This window comes from Parasteatoda tepidariorum, chromosome 9 (genome assembly GCF_982258835.1).
Source record: "Parasteatoda tepidariorum strain Cologne lab strain chromosome 9, Ptep-v5.0, whole genome shotgun sequence".
Taxonomy (NCBI): domain Eukaryota; kingdom Metazoa; phylum Arthropoda; class Arachnida; order Araneae; family Theridiidae; genus Parasteatoda; species Parasteatoda tepidariorum.
The window spans coordinates 100,025,946-100,047,958 of NC_141763.1; the positions used below are offsets into that span (position 1 = coordinate 100,025,946).

The 22,013-nt window shown below is 28.8% G+C and overlaps 1 protein-coding gene across 1 annotated transcript in view; it reads left to right on the forward strand.

Annotated features, from left to right (window-relative positions):
- The window catches only part of pcx (pecanex), an 81,666-nt gene that overhangs the window by 53,973 nt on the left and 5,680 nt on the right, over window positions 1-22,013 (forward strand). Inside the window, exons 25-36 of the mRNA XM_043046806.3 lie at window positions 319-427; window positions 2,283-2,412; window positions 3,885-3,943; window positions 4,074-4,289; window positions 8,574-8,633; window positions 10,290-10,483; window positions 12,131-12,361; window positions 15,154-15,257; window positions 15,648-15,795; window positions 16,490-16,641; window positions 17,985-18,063; window positions 20,238-20,512. Of these exons, the coding sequence (XP_042902740.1) occupies window positions 319-427; window positions 2,283-2,412; window positions 3,885-3,943; window positions 4,074-4,289; window positions 8,574-8,633; window positions 10,290-10,483; window positions 12,131-12,361; window positions 15,154-15,257; window positions 15,648-15,795; window positions 16,490-16,641; window positions 17,985-18,063; window positions 20,238-20,512 (1,757 nt within the window). The remainder of the gene's footprint in view (window positions 1-318; window positions 428-2,282; window positions 2,413-3,884; window positions 3,944-4,073; window positions 4,290-8,573; window positions 8,634-10,289; window positions 10,484-12,130; window positions 12,362-15,153; window positions 15,258-15,647; window positions 15,796-16,489; window positions 16,642-17,984; window positions 18,064-20,237; window positions 20,513-22,013) is intronic.

The following is a 22,013-nucleotide window of genomic DNA, read 5'->3' on the forward strand; positions in this document are numbered from 1 at the left end:
AAACATGACTGATTAATGAAAAGATAACTACACCAAATGCAAGTACTATTCAATTCCTGTACAGTGTTTTCAAAGGAAACTAAAACTAGGTTCTGTGACATATACTTATATTTTACAGAATCTAAGTATATTTACAAAACTTCTGTAAATATACTTATAAATTAAGTAATACCTGATAATTTGTTAAGAAATATTTTGAAAATTCTTCACTTATAAACAGTTTAATTTTTCTCGATTTTTATAAAAAATTATTTACTTGCTCTTTTTTTTTCTTTCCTAGTGTAATTGTAAAATGCTTGATATAATTTTTTCTTTCAGTGTTATGAGTTTCTTCTAAAAGTAAGATTCATTATAATCTACATAGCACCTTGGCAGATTACATGGGGATCTGCTTTCCATGCATTTGCTCAGCCATTCAGTGTGCCTCGTATCCTTAATGTTTCATTCTTTCTTTTGTTTTAATTTTCCATAAAATTATTAATGCATTATGTGACAAGAAAAAAAAATGAGTGCAGCAAGATTATGCTTTATGTAAGTGGCATAAAATAATATGTTACTAGGATTTCTTCTGTGGGTCACAATTCTTTTTGAATTAAATAAGCCTTAGTTTGTTATTACTCAATTTATCTTCATCTTTTATTTTCTTGTATGAATTATAGTATGTGTGCTATACTGCCATTAATTAAAAAAATCAATATAAGAGATAAAAATTCAAAATTGAAATTTTTATACATAGGCATTTTTGTATAAAAGAAGCTTGGAGGGAAAAAAAAATTTCCAAAAATTAATTTTGTTTTATCAGTTTTCTGAAATTTTATTTTAGCATTCATGATATAAGCTATTGAAAGAAAATAGTTATCAAGCCGCTTTACTCCAAACCTATCATGAAGCACTTACACTGTTATTTCAATTGCATGGCAGAATAAAACTAAATTAATGGTCGTCACAGGGCGAGCTTAAGCACAAGCTTAAAATCCAATGTTACCATTCGTATTTGCACGTTTTTAAAGTCCAATATTGCGATTTGTATTCACGTGTTTATAATATTGAATATTGATTTTTGTATTTATATTCGATTTAAAAGCTACACATTTGAAAAATCATGCATCACGATTTGTAATCACGCACTTTTAAAAATGAATATCGTAATTCATATTCACGTTTTTAAAGTCCAATATTGCAATTTGTATTCACTTGTTTATAATATTGAATATCGATTTTTGTATTTATATTCTATTTAAAAGCTACACATTTGAAGAATCGTGCATCACGATTTGTAATCACGCACTTTTAAAAATGAATATCGTGATTCATATTCACGTGATTTTAAAATCCAATGTCGCAAATCATATTTTCGATTTTAAAATCCAATATTCAATTTATATTTATGCATTATTAAAATCTAGTTCTGCAGTTTAGATTCACTTGATTTTTAATCGAATAGCACAATTCTTGCAACAACTAAGATTTCCCTTAAATTTTAAGTGTGTGTTATTCGTTAAATATATTAATTATAAATCTTATTTTAAATAAATTTGTTCAATATGAAACACATATTGTCTCAAATTTGATATCTTAATATCGATTTCTTGCACTTTAAAGTTTCTTAATTTTTCACTTTGTGCCACAGTCTCTCAAAACATTCAATTTTAGAAAAAGTGGTCATATATTTTAAATATCAATCGTTATTGATATGCTACAACTGACTGGTACTGAAATTTCCTAGTTTTACCCTGTAATGCGTGCTGTAAAATTTATCGTTGAAATGGCAGAAAAAAAGATTCATTTATTTATACAAACACTCTTTTGCAACTTTTTTAAAAACAAATTTGCATTGTTTTGAATGATCACATCAAAATTCATCCAGAATCACATTAAAATTCATCCATTGTTATGAAGGTCAGGTATAACACAAACCTGCAAATTTTAGTTATCATTTTAATTAAAATAAAAATTATTTAAAATTTATTTTATATAATCCCCACAATTGTATTGTTAATATTTCAACATATTTGTCTATTTTTCAAATGATATAAATAATTGCCACTAATATATTAATTTCTTTAGAAAAAACATAAAAAAATTTGTGTATAGTTAATCAAATTTATTATTTCAATATGTAAAATGCTCAAATGTATCGTTTATAATACTGTTGAATACTTTTAGAGATATTGACTAAGTGATAATTGTATACATGTGCAAAAATTGTGATTTCAAATGGTTGCAACTATGAAGCTGCATCTCTACTATTTTTGCAATAATTTTTCTTTAATTGTAATAAGATTCTGCAATGTTGTTTATACAAGCAGCCATTTCATCTGTTTTATCAACACCTTTAAGTCCAATTTTAGGCAGTGCAATATTTTTCACATCTTATGTGCGGCCCATAAAGTTTTGGGAGAGAGATTACAAGTAAGTATAAGATACTGCACAGGGAGAATTAAAAAACTAATTTTTATAAAGAAAATAACTTCCAACAGCCCAGCATTGCTCTGTCCATTGCCCATGGGCTGGGAACTGAAATTCAGAAACTATAAATAAATAGTTTCAAAAGGTTTATTCAGTGTTATAAAATTTCAGACATTAAAAAGTATTCAAATTTAACTTTTGCATTTTTAATTTCATTTTTTGTATTTATTTATTCATTTCTCAAAAATGGGTTACCATAAATTTAAAAACTTGTTTTATATATTTAGCACCATAAAGAGAAAAAGAATAAATAGAAAAGAGAGAAAAACAAAGAAAATTAATAAGTTTTATTTTATTTTTCTTCTCTTTCATTATTCTTTATTATATTGTTTTTCATATTTTTTCAATATTTTTAACTTATATATATCTAACGGTGGCAGTCGTACGAGCAGAGCAAACAGGCACAGGATTTCAAAAAGAAGGAATTAATTTTATTTACTCATCATAATTAGAAAATGAATATCTAAGTGACATAAATCGTTGTGCCCCTCAATAAAAGTTAAGGAATAAGGGAAATCTTAGTAATTATAATTGATCTGTTAAATACGTAGAGTGAAATTTAGCTTTCACAGGCTTAATTACAGGGATTAAGGTTAAAATTTTAATTAATGCATACTTGAACTGAAAATAGATTAAAAGACAGGTGTGAATATTAAAGTGTGAGAAAGAGCGTTTCATTTTGAATAATAAATTAAGAAAAAGATTTTCAAAAAAGGAATAACATAAAGAGATTAGTTGAAGCTTTTTATGTTACATATAATAAACATTTACATTTTACAGAAGTTTTACTGTATTAAGATATGCTGACAACACCTGGTTTTTTTAGGTTGCCATGCTATTTCAGTATTACTTATTTTTCAATAACTAAATTGCTTATTTATTTTATTTGTTAACTAATGAGTTAAATCTTTTGGTAGCAGAAACCCTCCAGCACAACAGCGAACACTGACGATTATTCTTCAACTAAATTTTATTTTTAAGAAGCGAAGTAGCTATTTAGGGGGAGAATTACTGAAACTAATTTATGAAACATTTCAAAAGTTGTTTATAATAAAAAAATGAACTAAGAGAATACCACAAAAAAAACAGAAACAAAGAATATTTCATCTGTTTCTTTTGTAACAGACTTAAATGCTATATTCCATTTTTTAATATAATTGCATCAAATTCAATTTGAATTTCAACATTAAATTTTTATGTATAATTTTTAAAGACCTTATATTTTTGAATTTTGCTATGTGTATGTTAAATCACAATGAATTTTTACACTGTCTGCATTGAGGACGCAAAATCTATGCAGGTAGTGCTGCAGATTGACTTCGTAAATTTTACTGCCGGGTTAAACCTATTAGGTTTTTTTAAACATAACTTGTTGCAATTATATGAATTATAACTGAAAAAAATTTATTTTTCAGTACAAAAAGAGTTGATCATTCAAACACCAGACTGTCATCACAACTGGAATGTAATCCTGGTAATCATTTTGTTCTCACCTTGCCAATAAAATAATTATGAATTTCTAAATAATTATGAATATTTTCTCTATACTTTTTATAATTATGAATTTCTAATGTTTTAAAGCTACGATTACATTATTATTTTAGGAGCTGATGACAACAACCTGAATTCTATATTTTATGAACACCTAACTCGCTCTCTTCAGCATTCGTTGTACGGTGACATTGCCCTTGGAAGGTGGGGCTCAGTGGAGCAAGGAGATTGTTTCGTTTTGGCATCTTATAACCTAAACTGTTTGGTTCATGTCATTGAATTGGGGAATGGATTAGTAACATTTCAAGTCAGAGGCTTAGAGTTCAGAGGTAAAAAAAAATTTCTATCCAAACATTTTTGTAAGACATTTTTTACATTACTTTATAATGCCATACTTTTTTGTGGCAACAGTTAGTAAAACTACTGTAGTCTCTACATTTTTCTTAGTTTGAATTGTACTTTTTAAAGAAAGCACAAGTAGTGTAATTCTTAGCAACATAATTCACCCTCAACTAATATTCTGAATCTGATTGGTGCAAGTATTAAGTGGTTGCACCAGAGAAATATACTTGCTCACATCTCTCAATCTATAGTATTTCTTAGAGGAAATTAAAGTGACATTTAACAATATCACTAATATTTGATAATTTTCTAGCTTTATTTTAATTTAATTTTACAGATCAAGAAAGCCAGAATAAGGCATAAAATTGAAATATTTATCTTTAAAGTTCTTATGTGGAAATTGATGGATGCCCGGTGGTAGTATGTCCCCTTCTCATGCCACGGGTTCTATTCTCGAGCCGAGCAATGTTGACTTTGACATTCAGTGGGTCGATAGAATGAGTACCAAGGATACTTGGGCACTGAACAGTGGGGGATCTGAGTTCGGCTGACCACCAATCTGAAACATCTGCTCGTGCACCCCCAGAGCCCAAGGTCAGGAAAACTGAGATGGGTTGCCGTGCCACTGAGTTTAGTTTTTTAGCAAATTGATGACCTTCTGCAAATTCCATGCTTTTAAATATAAGTAGTGACTGTGTTTCGAAAATATTTTGTAAATCGTTATATTTAAGAAATAGTTGTTAACTTAATTTGCAATAAAGTGATTGTACCGTATACAACCTTTTCCAGTATCCAGAAAATCAGAAAAAATTTTGCTTGTTGTTCCCTCTATTTTGAACTAGAACGATTGAGGCAAGGCGCAGAAATTCCAGTCATCCTTAATGTAGAAGTTTTAGTGACAGAGGTTTAGTGTCGTGTTTCTTTCTTAACCTTGAAAATCTTTAAATTGAAGGGGGAAGGGACAATTTCTTTTTTTTTCTCCTGTGTATTGGAAAGAATCAGTGGTTCAATGATTAGATGCTATCAATCAAACTTAAAGAAGTGGCATGCTGATTTTGTTTTTTGTTTGATTTCCATGCCTATTAGTGAACTCAAGGTTATAGGGAAATAACAAGAAAATTTTCATTCTTTGCAATATAAATATTGAAGTGAAAATGCAAATTTTTAAAAAGACTGGCTAAAAAACACTATTTTTTGTATTTATTTATTTATTTAAAGTAGAAATGTATTTAAGCTGTATTGAATCAATTTTCAGCTATTTAGAGAACTAAGAAATTCAGACTTTTAGGACAGCGATGGCCCCAAGCATTCTGAATAATTGGTTCTCTTTTGTATGTAACTACAGAAAAATATAAATTTTCTAACCACTGATATTTTTACTTGGTGTCTATGACTGATGAGAATCTCTCATTCAAATCCCTCTTGATGGTTCTGCTACAGATTGCTTTTCTTTGGATTAAAAAAAAAATTTATAAAATTAAATTTTAGAAAAATATGTCAATAACATGATTTGAAATTAGTATAAGAACTTTATCTTATATATGTATCAAGACAGAAATTCATCTAAAACTAGAGTTTGAAATTAAAGGTCATGGGATCATGTTTTCAGTAGTAGACACCCTGTATATGTATCAAATAGCTTTCTTTAGATATATACAGCAGACGTGCCAACCTAGCAAAATTAACATTCAGGAGTTTCCCTAACAAGAATTCAGGAGATTTCAGGAGAGGTAAAAAAAGGTGCATGGTATGCAACATTTGGCACTTCTAAGGAATTTTAAGTAAAAAATTTATTAAATATAAGAATGCAAGAAATTTTACACACTAATAGAGCAATAATTGTTTAAAAATATTAAATGGAAATAAAATAATTAAACACAGATTTAGCAACACAAAACTATATTAGGTAGATACTCTTTAAATAAATACCATTTCCTTAATAAAACATTATTCAAAAACCCTTGACACTGTAATAAAAATGCACAAAAACTTTTAAAAAATAAACAAATTGAATAACTATTTTATTTTATAAAACCAATTCAATACTAATGTATAAAAATACTAATGTCTGTACAATAGAGAACCAATTATCCGGGATGCTCGGGACCATCGCTATCCCGGATGTCTTAATTTCCCGGTTTCCTGGATCGACAAAAAAGTGTCGTTAATTGATGTGTTATCAAACCCAAATTACAAGGAAAAAATGTAAACACATTTTAAAGTAAGAGAAAAAAGAAAAGCACTCCTAAATCTAAAAAGGAAAAAAATTGTAGAAAAATAAAATTTAAAAGAATAAAAAAATTTGCAAGTTTAGACAAGAAAAACAAGTTTAAAAAATAATTACGATTCCTAAATCAACTAATAAACAAAACCAATGATTAAATAACGCAATATATTTCATGGGGGGGGGCGAAAATAAAAGGAAAACCTATTAATCTAAATAAAAACAACACTTGAAAATTATCGAACCGAAACGATAGTTAAAAAACGGCACTAGCATAAATATTAAAACCTAGAACAAGGCAAGATCAACGGACTTTAAAAAAAAAAAAAAAAAAAAAAACTAATGAAAAAATTTGGTAATACAAATAATTTTATTGAGTGCAAAATTTATCATGAAAAAAAAAAACAAAAACGTAGTGGAATCAGAAAAACGAAACAGCAATTTGCTTCTTAAAATAATTGTATGCTTAAATTAATAAACAATTCTCCTTTTTTCTTTTTTTTATAAAAACGCGATTTTTAATTAAAGCAGGTCGTATGATTCCACATCAAGAAAAACTTGCGAATGATGCCGCACTTCCAAAAAATCAGATTTTGTTCAAAAGAAAAACATTTTATTTTTATTAATCGATGTCAAATAGATAAATATATTTTTCTCTTTCATCTTCTGTTCACTGATATGCATGTGCAATGCATTTTCCCCACCCCCTCGTAAATCAAACAGCAAACGAAATCATCATGCCACTCCTTTGAGTTTAACGACCTAAAAGAGAATAAAGATCTAAAATCTTCAAGGTCGCGAAAGAAATGACGTTTCTCTGGGTAAACGGGGGAAAAAATTCTTCCCTTCCTCACATTTTCCTCTACTCAACTTCAAGGATTAGTCCAGTTTCCGCTTTTTTTTTCATATCGTTTTAGTTCAAAATGGCGGGAGAACCGAGCAAATTTTTTTTCCGGATTATCTGGATACCAGATAAATGGTTCTCTACTGTATGCATGAAAAAAAGAGTTGCAGACTTAGCTCTCCGCAATTAAGTCTTGCTAAAGTCATTGGTACATGATTTGTTGAAATTGATCCATACTTCCGTTTCGACTTAAGACATCCCTGAAATTTTTTTTTTTTTTTTTTAAATATACGAAGACTAAACGAATAATTGATATCACGTTGCTAGTTTACGAGCTTGTTGCCAACCGTGGAAAAATACGCATTAAAAACTATAAAAACAGCAAGATACAATATCAATTCCAACTATCGAGAGTATGAGTTTCCCCACTGCTGAACGGACGTCACTCGATAACGACATGTGACGTCATTGCATTCAACTCCACACGAAAGAAGAGGAAGATTTCACCCGCCCCCTTACACTGGGGGAATATAACCTGAAATAGGAGTGTTAAGAGGTAACGTTGAAGAGGGGGGAAAATAATTCAGGCAGATGGTAGTTTGATAAGAGGGGATGGAATTCAAGCTGAAAGAAAAACTTACTTTCGCACTCGCGGAAAAATTAGGTAATTTTGAGTTTGGCCGTCGATCGCAGTAAAATTCGGGAGTTTTTCAAATCAATTCCGGAGGGCGGGAGAATAACTCAAAATTCGGGAGACTCCCGCAAAATGCGGGAGAGTTGGCACGTCTGATACAGGTTCCTCATTCCTAAGGTAGTCTAGATAACCTAAAGTTTACTATCCACTAACGCATTTAGAACCTATAGTAAAATTAAAAAGACAGAAGTAATTTAGAGTAAATCTTGAGTGTATTTGATCAATTTTTCTTTTTCTTTAATATATTTAAAAAGATTTTATTCTGTTCTTATGGATAAATTGTTTTGTGATGAAAAAATAAATAAATAACTATTAAAAAAAGTTTGCAACTCATTTTTATTTTCATTATGAATATTCTTTTTACTCTCTTTCATTCAATTCTAATTATTTTTCTTACACTATATTGTTGCACTATTAGTTTACTAGTAAGTCTTAAGAAAATTAATTTATTTTTCAATATTTAGATCTTGTTTCCCCAAAAATTTATATATGTGAATTACTTTTTTTAGGAACATACTGCCAACAACGTGAAGTGGAAGCCATAAGTGAAGGGGTGGATGAAAATGAAGGTATGCATTTGTCTATATCCTTTAACCCACTGGCGGTTCTGCACGTAAAAAGCCGTTTTTTTTTTTAAGCTGCAGTCTTCTCCGCATAGCAAAACCAGTTCTTAAATTTTAATAGATAGAGGAATAGTGTATAGGGGAGAATTATTCTCCCAATTTTGCCCATTTTCTAAACCACCAGTAAGTAGTCTAACACATCAGAACATAATTTTAAATCAAAGTTTTTTTCTAAAATGTAAAGATTTCTTTTCTAGTTTTTATATAATGTGAGATAATTTTTATTTGATCAGGATCAATTTTACAGCATTAACAGGTTTATTACTTACTGTGAAATATTTTAGATTAAAAAATATGAACACCCTCCCTTCTACTTTTAGAATTCAAATAGAATTACTCTCTAACTATATGATAAAATTAAAAAAATTTGTTAGCGGCCCGTTGTAACATTTTTAAAAGTGACCACTTTTTCAAATATATTTAAATAAATTGTTGGCAATAATAATGTAAGGCATATCTTTTGCAGCATTTCTCAAAATATGGTTAACATAACAAGGTTTATTACAAAAATGTTAAGGAACAAGTGTGGAATAAAGTATTCATAATAATTCCATATTTATTAAAATAAAATAATAAAGTGCAATCATTGTTAATGAAAAATTATTGACTGGCAGACAATTATTTAATCGATGTTTGTTATAATTAGTGACTTATGGTGACTGTTAATTTTTTGCCTTTCTCTAGCTCTTGTTATTCATTTGCAAATGGCGCAAGCTGTATTCGAACTATAATCTATATATGTATATCTCTAAATAACTGATCAGGTATTTTTTAAAAATGGAAGAAAATATCCTGTATTTGGAACATTTTAGAAATGTAGCTGCTGCATAATTAACAAACTTAGTTGGATATGTGTGATTAATTGACAAAGTAAATATGTTACTGTATTTGTTAACTGCTTCCCTGATTATCCCTAAAAAACTCGGGCGTTGCAAAACTTGTCAGTATGGGTTGTTTTATCACGGTTTTACCCTGCCAGAAAGAAAAAAAATAATAATAATCTGCTGTGATTGGAAGTTTGCCAAGTTTTGTTTCCTAGTTTTGCTGTTTTGATTGTGGGACTGCACACGTGTTTAGTGTGATTGTATATACGATGGTTGCTGAATTTACATAGAATAAAGAGTAATTAAAAAAAAGGCGTATCACTTTACTGACATTTGGAAAGTATCACTTTGTGTTGCTTCTTCTTTTAAAAACTATCATACAAAAATTAATATTTAACTTTTTTCATTTACCTGAGATAACTGAGGATCGTAAACTGATAGTAAATTAGACGTTTTTTATACATTTAAAAAAAAAAAAACAATTTTGACGTGAAACGTATGTTTTGTTTTAATTCCTTGTATTTATTAATGTAATAAAATTGTTGAATGTTGATTTTTTGCATTTTTTTTTTTTTCAAAAAAAAAAAAAATAGGTAAGATAAACCGTTAAAAATAATACTTTTTTATTTAAAGAATTTAATTAAGAAAAACTTCATAAAAATTATATTATTTTATTCCTTGAAGTGCAAAATTTAAGGTTATTCTCTAATGCAAATAACTTATTTAAAAAATAAAAAAAACTTGAATGCAACTTCTAGTACATTGTGCCTTTTTATAGGTTGCTGCTGCTGTGAGCCTGGTCACCTGCCCCATTTACTTTCAGTCAATGCAGCCTTTAATCAACGCTGGCTAGCATGGGAAGTTACTACAGCAAAGTACGTCGTTGAGGGATACAGCATTTCAGATAACAATGCTGTATCTATGTTGCAAGTTTTTGATCTACGAAAGGCCCTCATCACTTATTATGTCAAGGTAAGCTTCTCTCTTTTGAAAAGTACAATTTAGATTCCTTTTCCTCTCCTTACGTAAATGCAGGTTAGTTCCGTCAAAAAGTGTCATAAAAAATTTGATCCAGGAGTTCCTTTGTCTTCTGCATTAGGTTCAAAATTACAAGGCTGCAGAGTTGAACATTGGTGGTCATAAACCCAAAATTGGGTTGGCTGTTTAATGACGATTATAAAATTTCGATTCATCCATTTAAAATTGTTTTATTTCCTAGTGTGTAAATTGATTGGTATTAAGCATTTGATTAATCCAAAAAAGTTATGAAATGCATTTATACGGTATAAATATCAAAGCCTGTTTAGTAGTTATTTTTAGAAATGGAGTTTAGATGTTCAAATAAATTTTATTAATTTTTATATTTTCAATAAATGAGCTGTATATGCATCTTTCCATAAGCTTCAAAAGTATGTTGTACTTTATGAGATTGTCTGTTATACATATATGTTTGACATACGTGTTTCACTTTTTACATGTTAAAAGTTTGTAATTGCTGAGCATCTGAGTGAAATTTGCTCTAAAATTTCTTTATTGTTTGCTATTTATGCATTGCATAACAATGGGAGCGGGAAAAACGTGCTGTGCTGATAACCAACCATTTTTTATACTGAACTGTGTTTAAGAACACCTTAAAAAGTTTGTATATATGTTTTTCAATTAAATTTCAGATTATTTTAAATATCAATTAGGAAATTGTAGCAAAATCTAGAAATATAAACATTACGTGCTTTTCCTCTTGGGTATCAATTTTATGCCTTGTCCACCCTCAATTTCATTGAATAAATATTTTTTTTTAAGTTTTATCAAAAATTAAATTTTTTTAAAGATGTGTGCTATTTTTGTTGTTTTTGTAAAATTTATTAAATCCTCTTAAACTTAATTTTATTGAAATAAGTCTATTTATATTTATATTCTAATTAATTATTTTTAACCTTTTTATATATATATTTTTTTTGAAGGGGATAAATAAAAAAAAAGCATCAGAGAAATCATAGATGTAATGTAGATTAATGCTACTGTAATTTAGCAATTAAAGCAGTGCACATGAAATGCTGCTAAATTTACTCCAAAATAGTGTTGAGACCTATCAAATTCCTGTTCGTTTCTTCTCAATAAATAAACCCACTCCACTGAAAAGCTGATTTTAAAGTATTTTTAAAATTGTATTTTCAATCTAACTATATTGCTAAATGCAATTTAAAAATAACTATTTCATTGTAATATTTTTCATAGTGAATTCAATAATAATCATAATTATTTCTTATTAATCTTATGAACATTAATAATTGTCAACAATATTTGCAATAAAACAAAAATTAATATGATAACTTATGTTAACTAAGTAGGAAATTAGAAAATAAGGGAATAGTTCATTGAATTTTTAAGCTTTTTAATATAAAACTCTGTTAATAATTTTTAAAAAATGTGTTAAATGCTTTTAAGTTAACTTTTTTAAAATTCTTTAAAGGTTTTTTTCTGGTATGTTTTTTAAATTTTCAAAAATAATTAACAACTTTCATTTTGATGAAATACAAATCTGTTATAAGTTTGCAATTGAATAACGTTTTGTTTTCATCAAGTATGTCGCTCTATTTAAACACTTTAATTATTTTTCAGAGTGTTATTTACTATACAATTTGTAATGCAAAGCTGGAAGAATGGCTCCAGTCTGACCACATCCAGGAAGCCTTGAAGCCTACCCTGGATAAAAACTATGCAGATCTGGATCCTGTTTTCAACATGACGGTTGACGAGGACTACGATTTCAGGGCTTCTGGGGTTTCTAGAAATAGTTTTTGCAATGTCTATAATAATTGGATTCAGTTCTGCATCAATAAGAACAAATTAGTGAGTAAATAAATGATAACAAATATATGTTAATGATTTTTTTTTTTTTACGTTGTTCAATAATTTCTAGTAGAAAAAAATTCTGACAAGACTGTTAAGAAATTTCCTCTTGCAAGCAATTTTTGCTTACTGTTTTGTTTGGTTTTCAACATGAAGATAATAACAGTTGCTAATTACCATACATGATACACATAATTTTAGTTTTTCTAATTTGAGTGGCCCTTTTCCGATTATCTTCCTGGTACCATTTAAGAAGCGTTGTTGTTACCTGCGAAGAACATCTATCTTCGATTTGACAGTAGGTTAGAAGTTTCATGTCCCTAAAGATAAGTACTCCAGTAATAATGTCGGACATTTGTCTATCATGAAATATCAATGCATTATAAAACGGTGTTTCACTCCACCCTTTTCAAAAACTATTTTTATTATATATCAATTCATTTTTCCTCATTGTATTTCCTTTTTACATAATGATTTTCTTTTTAGAAATGATGCTTTAAATTACGTTTTGAAAAAGAAAGGTGTTCCCATGGATCAGGGAGAATAGGGAAAATTTGGAATTGTTAAAGAATTTTATTTTAACTAAAAAGCAATAAAAGTTGATTTTTTTTTTTTTAAATTGAAAAATTCCTATATACATCATACCTGGAAAATAACCAGTCTTAGTGTCCGTTACAATAATCAGTTATATTGATATTCAAGTTAAATAGTTATAACATCCATTACAATTATTTTATAAAATTCCACTTTTAGTGAAACTTTTCCATGTTTCCATTCTCATGTTTTTGTTCACAAAATATAATATTCAACATTACGAATTTTTTAAAAAATCAAAGTTTCCTGAGGAAACATTTGCATGGTATAAATAAAATATGGTATGGATTTTCATTGAAATTTACCTGATATTTCTGGAAAAATCAGAGATTTTTTTCTTTCTGAAATTGAGTGGGAATCTTGTTAGATTAAGAAAAGTTAAGATAATTTATTCAAAAATATTTCACTAATTATAACACAGTGAAAACTTTTCAAACACATTTAAAGATTCCGAACCAACATCTGTGTCGAACTCAATAACGTAAGCAGTGTTGCCACACAGATCCCACACTGCAATGGATGCTGCTCATTGACTGAGTTCCACATAAAATTGTCCTCATTCCCATCTAAATTTTATAGTTTTTTTAAAGATTTTGGAATAACATTTGAATCTAGCTTTTAGCATGCACCCAGTTTCATTTGACTGGTTGCCTCACATTATTTGTTAATTCACCTATATTTGAGGGGATGAAGTATCATTTCAGAACAAATATATCCTAAGAGAACATTGTGAAGTATTTTTATTTTAAAATTTTTTTATATTTGATTCTTTTACTACTGTCGACTTAAACTACCGATATACCAGAAATTTGTACCTCATAATAAGGAGCCAACTTATAGAACGGGTCGACATGTACGACTGAATATACAATATTTTTAATTTGTGTTTCTTTCTTTTTGTACAAACATAAGTTATTTCCAGCTGGTATTAATACTTTATCTGAACACAATAAAAAGATCATTTTTAACTCAAAATCTTATTATACAGTGAATTCGCAATAACTCGAATCTGATAGGACTGACGAAAAACTTCGACATATCGGAAGTTCGACTTACTGTTAGTTTCGGTTTTGGACTTTCAAAATATTGTCGGATTATTTAATTAATGCTTATTAATCATTTTCCTGACAAGCCATTTACGATAAGACTGTTTGAAGCACTTTATGATACCCTGGTCCATCGGCTGCAACTTTGCTGTTGTGTTTGGCGGGAGAAACTGCAAGTTTACTGCTTTCAAATTAGGCAGATCACTATGCGTTGTGCATTTATCCATAAAGAGTATCACTTTTCTTTTTTTAGCGAAGAATTTCCGATCCAATTTTCTTATATAGTCTTCAAATAAAACTGATGTCATCCAAAACTTTTTGTTAGACTTGTAATCCAAATGATACGCTTTTTCATTCTTGAAACATCGGGGATTTCGGTATTTTCTGATAACAACTAAAGACAATTTCTCTGTCCCAGACGCATTTCCTCCATTTAGGACAGTCAAACGTTCCTTGCTCATTTTACCCCCTGAGCAGTTTTCATCCTTAAACATCATAGTCTTATTAGGAAGACATTTAAAAAATAAACCCATTTCATCAATATTGAAAACATCATTTTAACTGTATCCTTTAAGTAAATTTGGTAACGTTTCATTTAAACATTGTTCACATACTTCAAGAGGGACAGCTTTAGCTTCTCCATGAAGAGTGCGAAAGACATTGTGTGTGTGTTGCGAAGGAAGGGGCAAAATATCAGCTCCTAGGGTTTTTTTTTTGGGGTTTTTTTTTACAAGATCCAAAAAAAAATCGAGTTAAAGGGAGTAAAGTTCGAGTAATCGAGAATAATTAACATGAAATTAAAGATAAAAGGGTCAGGACCTCATAAAAAAATCGAGTTATAGTAATATTTGAGTTATCGTACTTTGAGTTATAGCGAATTGACTGTATTTTCAAAAGAGAAATCAGGAAGAGCGATGAGAATATTTGTCTTACTGATAAATGTTCCCAAGTATAAAATTGTATTGCAGAATTTTCTATGCTTCTTTGAACGGTGTCCTCATTTAATTTATCAACAATTTATAATGTATTTTTAAACTGATATAAAAAATATATGTTCAAAACATTGACTTGAAATGATTTTATATCACTTTATTTCTGCATTCATATGAATAAAGTTTGAGTATTAATGATTTATAATGAATTTTGTTTCAGTCTATTAATTCTTCCAAAGATTCTGCAATGATGTCCTTATGTTTCGGCTTAAGTCTGCTGGCAAGACGCGTTCTGGGCACAGCTTCTCACAATTCTTTCGCTAGGTTTGTTTTTAAAGTTATTTTGAAAGTTGACTCAATTGATTTATTTCATAGTATGGGTGACAAAATTATCATATCTTAACCTTAAAATAAATGAATCAACTAATTAATGAAAACTTAATTAGTCAGTTTAAATATTTTTCTGGTTGCGACAATGTTTCTCCATAATTACCATTTTTCAATAGATATTTTATGTTTAATTTAAAAATAAATCAACATTTTCTATCTATTTATTTGGTAATTGCCTCTCTTAAAATTTTGTACTGTGTAAATTGATATTCCTTGAAACTCAAAAAACTTATTTTTTCTTCTGGTTATTGAATCTTTTTATTTTCAGTGGAATCTAGTCATTTACTTTTTGTCTCAAATGAGTATTGATTTTTTTCCTTCTAGCGTTGATTATTTGCTGTATGGTCTACATGCATTATTCAAGGGTGATTTTCGCATTACATCAGTGAGAGACGAGTGGGTATTCCAGGACATGGATTTACTCAGAAGGGTTATTGCACCCAGTGTTCGAATGGCTTTAAAATTGCACCAAGTATGCATTTTTTCTTTTAATTTAATTCCTCTTCTTTTTTTCTTTGAGATATGCAATTATAGTTCATTGGATTATTATGTTACTCTATATTCAATTGAAATCTTATCTTTGAAATCTTCATTTAAAACTAATAGAATTTTCAGTACTAAAGCATTTCAAAAATGAAGATTATTGAAAGAAAAAGGTAGACGCACATATTGTGCACTGTTAGAAATAGTTTGATTAAACAGTTGGATCTTCCTGCTTATTACGCTTTTTCTTGTCTTACCAGAAAATGAAATCCTAAGAGCAAACTGCCACCTTTTGTATTACTCTTTAAATGTATATTATGAATTAGTTCATGACGTAACCGCATTATGTATAAATGAGTCAGATGTTGGGTTGTCTTTTTCTTTTTTTACAGATGTTCATATTATTGTTTATGTTTGTCAAGCGGCAGTATGTCAGCTTGCTTATTTGTACAGAGATGTTATAATGTTTCTTACTGCTTCGGCACAATTGTATTTTTTCAGAAGGCTCTGTACTGTATAAATTTTAGAAAATAGTTATATTTATGTTTATTACAGGTTTTATTTCTTTATGTTTATTTTTTTATTTAATTTGCAAAAAAAAAAAAAAAAAATCTGATCTTTTAAAAAATAAAATGCTTACTCTACTGGTGTAAATTCTTGATTTGTCTTAATATTTTATATAGGATCATTTCATGTCTGCTGATGAATATGAAGAACATGCTGCTTTGTATGATGCAATAAGCTTATATGATAAAACAATGGTTATTACTCATGAAGCTGATCCTGCTTGGAGAAATGCTGTTTTATCTAGTGTTCCTTCACTTTTGGCACTCAGGTAAAAAAAAAAAACCGAGTTTATGCATTTAATTAAATAATTATATAATGAAAGAATCTGCTGGACTTATGAAAAAACACGGATCCTTGTCTTCGAAATTTATGCCTTGCTTTTTTACTAAAGTAGGTTCCTATTTATAATCAAAACAGATATTTTTTGTCAAATCAAATAAATTTTCACTTCAATTAATGTTTCAAAAAATAAACTTGAAAAACAAAATAAGCTTAGAAAATGTAGAAGAAAAGGTAATCTGCAAGATGAACAAAAATATATATGTAATCAACAGATAAATTCTCTGCCTCTTCTATTTAAGTACCCTTTTATAATGATTTCATCTATTGATGAACAAAACTATGAGAGAGAGATATTTAAAATAAAGGTTTTAATTATAACTGATCACACACTTACACAAGGAAAAGCAGAAATAAAATTTTATACTCATAATTATTTTCATTTCCTCCTACTGCTATTCAAACAGAAAAAAAAATGTATTTTTGTTTAAAAAAAATTTGATTTCTGTTATATGAGTAAGAAAGGCTCAAATTCAAAAAAAAAAAAAAATATCAACAATGTAGTTTTTGTTATCAACATTGTAGTTTTCATACTTAAAATAAAGGAAAACTATTTGACAAATTTAAATATCTAGTTTAAAAAAATTTTTATTCTGCCTAAGTAAATCCGCAAGCATGTTGTTTTTCTCTATGGGGAATTTCACACCCCCTCTGCTCTTTATTTGATGCACACAAGTGGAATTGCTGGTATAATTTATCATCTTTTTTTAATTTCAAGAGATATTGTTCAAATCAGCCTTGTTACTTAAATAAAATTTTAATTATTGGATGTATTAAATGGAATGGTGTGTATATATATATATATATATATATATATATATCAAAATCTATAACTTTATACTTTAACAAAAAGTTAAAATTAAATTTGTATTAGTAAATAGTTAAATCTTTTTTTCATTGTTCAAAGCTTATTTCATTGTGTGTCCCAGTTTTTTATAAAAATTTGTGTTACATCGGAAGTATATTTGTTGCAAAAATCTCTTACATTATTCATATGAAATAATCAATTAAGAAAAATTTGTGGTGTGCCTTCTTTTTTTTTAATAAATTTTGGTATGTTTTGAATCTAAGCGACAATTTTTATATTACAAAAAAAAAACATATTGTGTACTGCAAATATTGATAGTATGTGAGGAATTCCAAATATTAAATAAGTTCGCAGTGCACTAAATTTATATTGCAGTCAACTATGAAAGGCATAACCATGCTGAAATGAAATATTCAATGTTTATTATTTATTTTATGTTTAACACTTATTTTATCCTAATTTAGGCACATTTTTGAAGATGGTTGTGATGAGTATAAGATCATCATGTTGAATAAAAGATTTTTGAGCTTTCGTGTTATCAAGGTACAGAAGTATTTTGATTATATTATTATAATTTGAAAATGACTCACATTTAAAATGTTAACATTAGCATAGTGACACATAATGGAGCTCCCACGGGTCAAGGAAAACCTGGAATCGTCAGGGAATTTTATTTTAATTAAAAGCAAAGAGCAATCAGGGAAAGTTGCAATTTTTTTCAAAAAACGTGGAAAATTTTTATATTATGTTTAGAAAACAACCAGTCTTCAAATTGTCAGTAGCAATAATTAATTATTGAGATTCGAGTTAAATAATTCTAGCACCTATTACAATTATTTTATAAAATCCCACTTTTTAGTGAAACTTTTCCATGTTTTCATTCTGCTTTTATTATATTTTTGCTCACAAAATCTAATATTTGACATTTCAAAATAAAAATAAAGTTTTTTGATGAAAAATTGCACAGTATAGATTTCCATTTTATATATACATGATATACCTGAAAAAGTTAGGGATTTTTTTTTCTTTCCAAAATTGAGTAGGAACTCTGCATATTCTAAAACTGATTTGTACTCTGGAGATAGACCAAAATTGCTCGAGCCATCTTGAACTATTCTCAACTCTACTTTGTAGTTATTTTTAATCTAGCTTGGAAACAGTGGTCGGAAGTAACAAAACTACTTTAGTCGCTACTTTTTTCCGTTGCTTGTAGTGAGTAGTGCGATACAAGGAAAAAAACAGTAGTACATGTTATATTGTTACCCTACTTTTGACTATTCGTGGTACTATTTTTTCATTAATTCTGTTTTTCAGTACATGACTTTTTTTTTTTCAAAAACCGTTAATTAGAGCCGTGGAGGGTCAGGGGAAAGAGCGTTCACCTTCCAATGAGGTGAACCGGATTCGAATCCCAGCGATGACTGGTCGATTCGAATTCCGCACCCGGCTCGCACCGACCACAGTGCTGGCGTAAAATGTGCTCAGTAGTAAACCGATCTTAGATTGGAGTCCCCTTGCCGTCAGTTTAATGTGGGAGGTTTCGGGGTTTTCCTCTCCATATAACGCAAATGCGGGTTAGTTCCATCAAAAAGTCCTCCACAAAGGCAAATTTCTCCCAATACTTGATCCAGGAGTTCCCTTGTCTTCTGGATTGGGTTCAAACTACGGTTATAATATTCACGGTGCAATTCTTAATTCTATTCCACTATACATCACCCAGATTGTCACAACAATTTCAAAATCAAAGGATGCGAAAATTAAATGTTTTCAAATTGTGGAGCATATCAAATGATTTAATTTTAATCAACTTTCTATTATTTGCTTCAAGAAATTATGAAAAGATAAACTCATACACCGTAAAAACCATTTATCCAAAATGATATCTGTCTCCATATTCAAGGAGGGAATACATTTGTTACGGGGCTACATTCTTAACAATAAATTTAGTGTTCTTTGGTTAGATATTTTAAAAGAAACTAGCTGAGAATTCTCTTATATCTATATAAAAACTACGATTTTGAATAAAGGTTCTTAAATTGTATAAAATGTTTAAATAAGACTCTTTGTGCTTTGAGGAAGGAGCCTACTAAAAATTTCATCCTGGGGACTTAAAAACCTGTCAGCCTCGCTGATTTGAAATACAGTATACTCTCAATTTATCGAACTTTGTTATCTCAAAAACCTTGTTGTGTCAACAACAACAAAATTTTCTTTTCATTATATATTCACCTAATGTTGAAATTGAATTCCTATGTTTTCTCAAAACCTGTTATGGTGAATTTTTTTCCAGATAGATAATGAATTTTTTCAGAAAAATCACAATGTAAGTTTATTGTAAACCAATTTTTTTTCTATTGAATGCATAATTATTTTTTTCTTACTTTTGAAAATAAAATTATAATTGTTGTATTTTGACTTATAGTTAACTATCATTACATACATATTTATTAGTACTTATTTTTATGTTTCAGGCCTCTACTTTTTAGAGTAATATTTTTCTACTTTATAGAACATATTTAGTTCTGAACCTGCTATTTCGAAAAAGTCCCCCTTTTTTTTCCCCTTAACTTTAAGATATCGAGAGTCTGACCACCGACACCTTAAGGTTTCAAATAATTTCATAGCAGCAAAACTATTAAAAGCTTTATTGTCAATTTGATATTTTCATTTATAAATTTGCTTTTATATATATAAAAAAAAAAACATTCTCTTTACAGATAAATCGGGAATGTGTGAGAGGTTTATGGGCCGGCCAGCAACAAGAACTGGTTTACTTACGTAACCGCAATCCAGAGCGAGGAAGTATACAGAATGCAAAACAAGCCCTTCGAAACATCATCAATTCCTCATGTGATCAACCCATTGGTTATCCCATCTATGTTTCACCACTCACTACTTCTTATGCAGAAACTAGTGATGTGTTGAGTGGAATAATTGGTGGTCCTCTCAGCATTCGATTATTTAAAAACATCTTAATAAATTTTTGGGACAGGTTAGTATCATGAAGTGGAAGTACAGTGCGCAAAATAAAAAATGACCCACCTTGAATAATTTTCATTCTAATGATCGGGACTCATTCTTAATGGTGGGAGAAGGTGACCTCAAATTTACTAGTTAATTAGTGCTGATGATATTTTAAGTTACAAAATCAGACACAAAAGTTTACTTTCTCTGCATTTGTACTTAATTTTTTTTTGTTTTGTTGACAGATTCAGATTTCCAACCCCTAAAATATCGGGAGTAGCAGCAATTTGGGAAATAGAGTTCCCATAGTTTGGTCAGGAGAGCGATCCAAATTTTGGATCCCTTAATGTTAATTTTGCACATAATTTATTTATCCAAAGATAATATCATGCAATAAATAAATTATAGTAGATATTTGATATTTATTATTTTGTTTAAAAATAGTAAATTGAATTGTAATGTATACAATGTTTTACATCATTTTAAAGTATTTAATTTTACATGGCGGAATCCATAATATGAACAAAGTTCGCTGAATAGTTGCTGAGCAATTAAATTTTATGCATATGACTTTTTTGAAATCCATTTTCTCAGAAACTATTTGAACGATTTCGATCAAATTTAGAATTTTGCCACGTAAAATTACATTCTTTAGAGTGATGTAAAAAATTCTAAACTTTACAATTCAAATTTTTTCGACTATTAAATAAAATAATAATAAATATTTGCTAAAATTTATTTTTTGCATGGAATTATCTTTGGATAAACAAGTTACATAATTGTGAATAAAAATTTTCTAATTTGCTTCAGAAGTTCTTGATATATGGCGAACTGTTCAAACCTTCTAACCAAACTATGCGGACCCTATATTTTGGGGGTTAGAAAGTTCATTTTTGAGTCTGATTTTTTAATTTAAAATATCATCTGCTCTAATTAGCATATTTGAAGTCTTTCCTTCGAACCATTGGGAATTATTTGCAGAATGTGAATATCTGATCATTAGATCAAAAGTTATTCAGGGTAGTCCCTTTTTTTTGGCGCACTGTACATGTTGGATATTTTTAAATGGCTACTATTTTTAGGATTTTGAACATGATGCAATCAGCTGATAGATTCATTCTAGCAAAATGTCTTAGTCTTGATTCTTTACTTAATAAAACTGACTTCTCTAAAATTATTTATGTATATCGTTAAACTTGTCGATCCACTTAGCTTTTTAAATATCATCAGTTATGTATTTAGAAACTATGGGACCAAATACCAAAGAATCAACCCACTTTTTGGTAATTATTACAAGTTTGATTGTCACCAAAAGAATTTTCGTAAAACAGTAAATAAAAAAAATCTGAACCCTTAACAGTCACATGACCGCTACTACCTGCAAAGAGTCTTGTTGTATTGAACAGTTCTTTTAAGTTAAGTTTTGGAGAGTAAATAAAATTTATTTTACAAATCAAATTAAACATAAGTTATTACGAGCGTTAAATTTTGTAAAAAGAAATTTTCTTCATCATCCCTGCTTTTTTTTT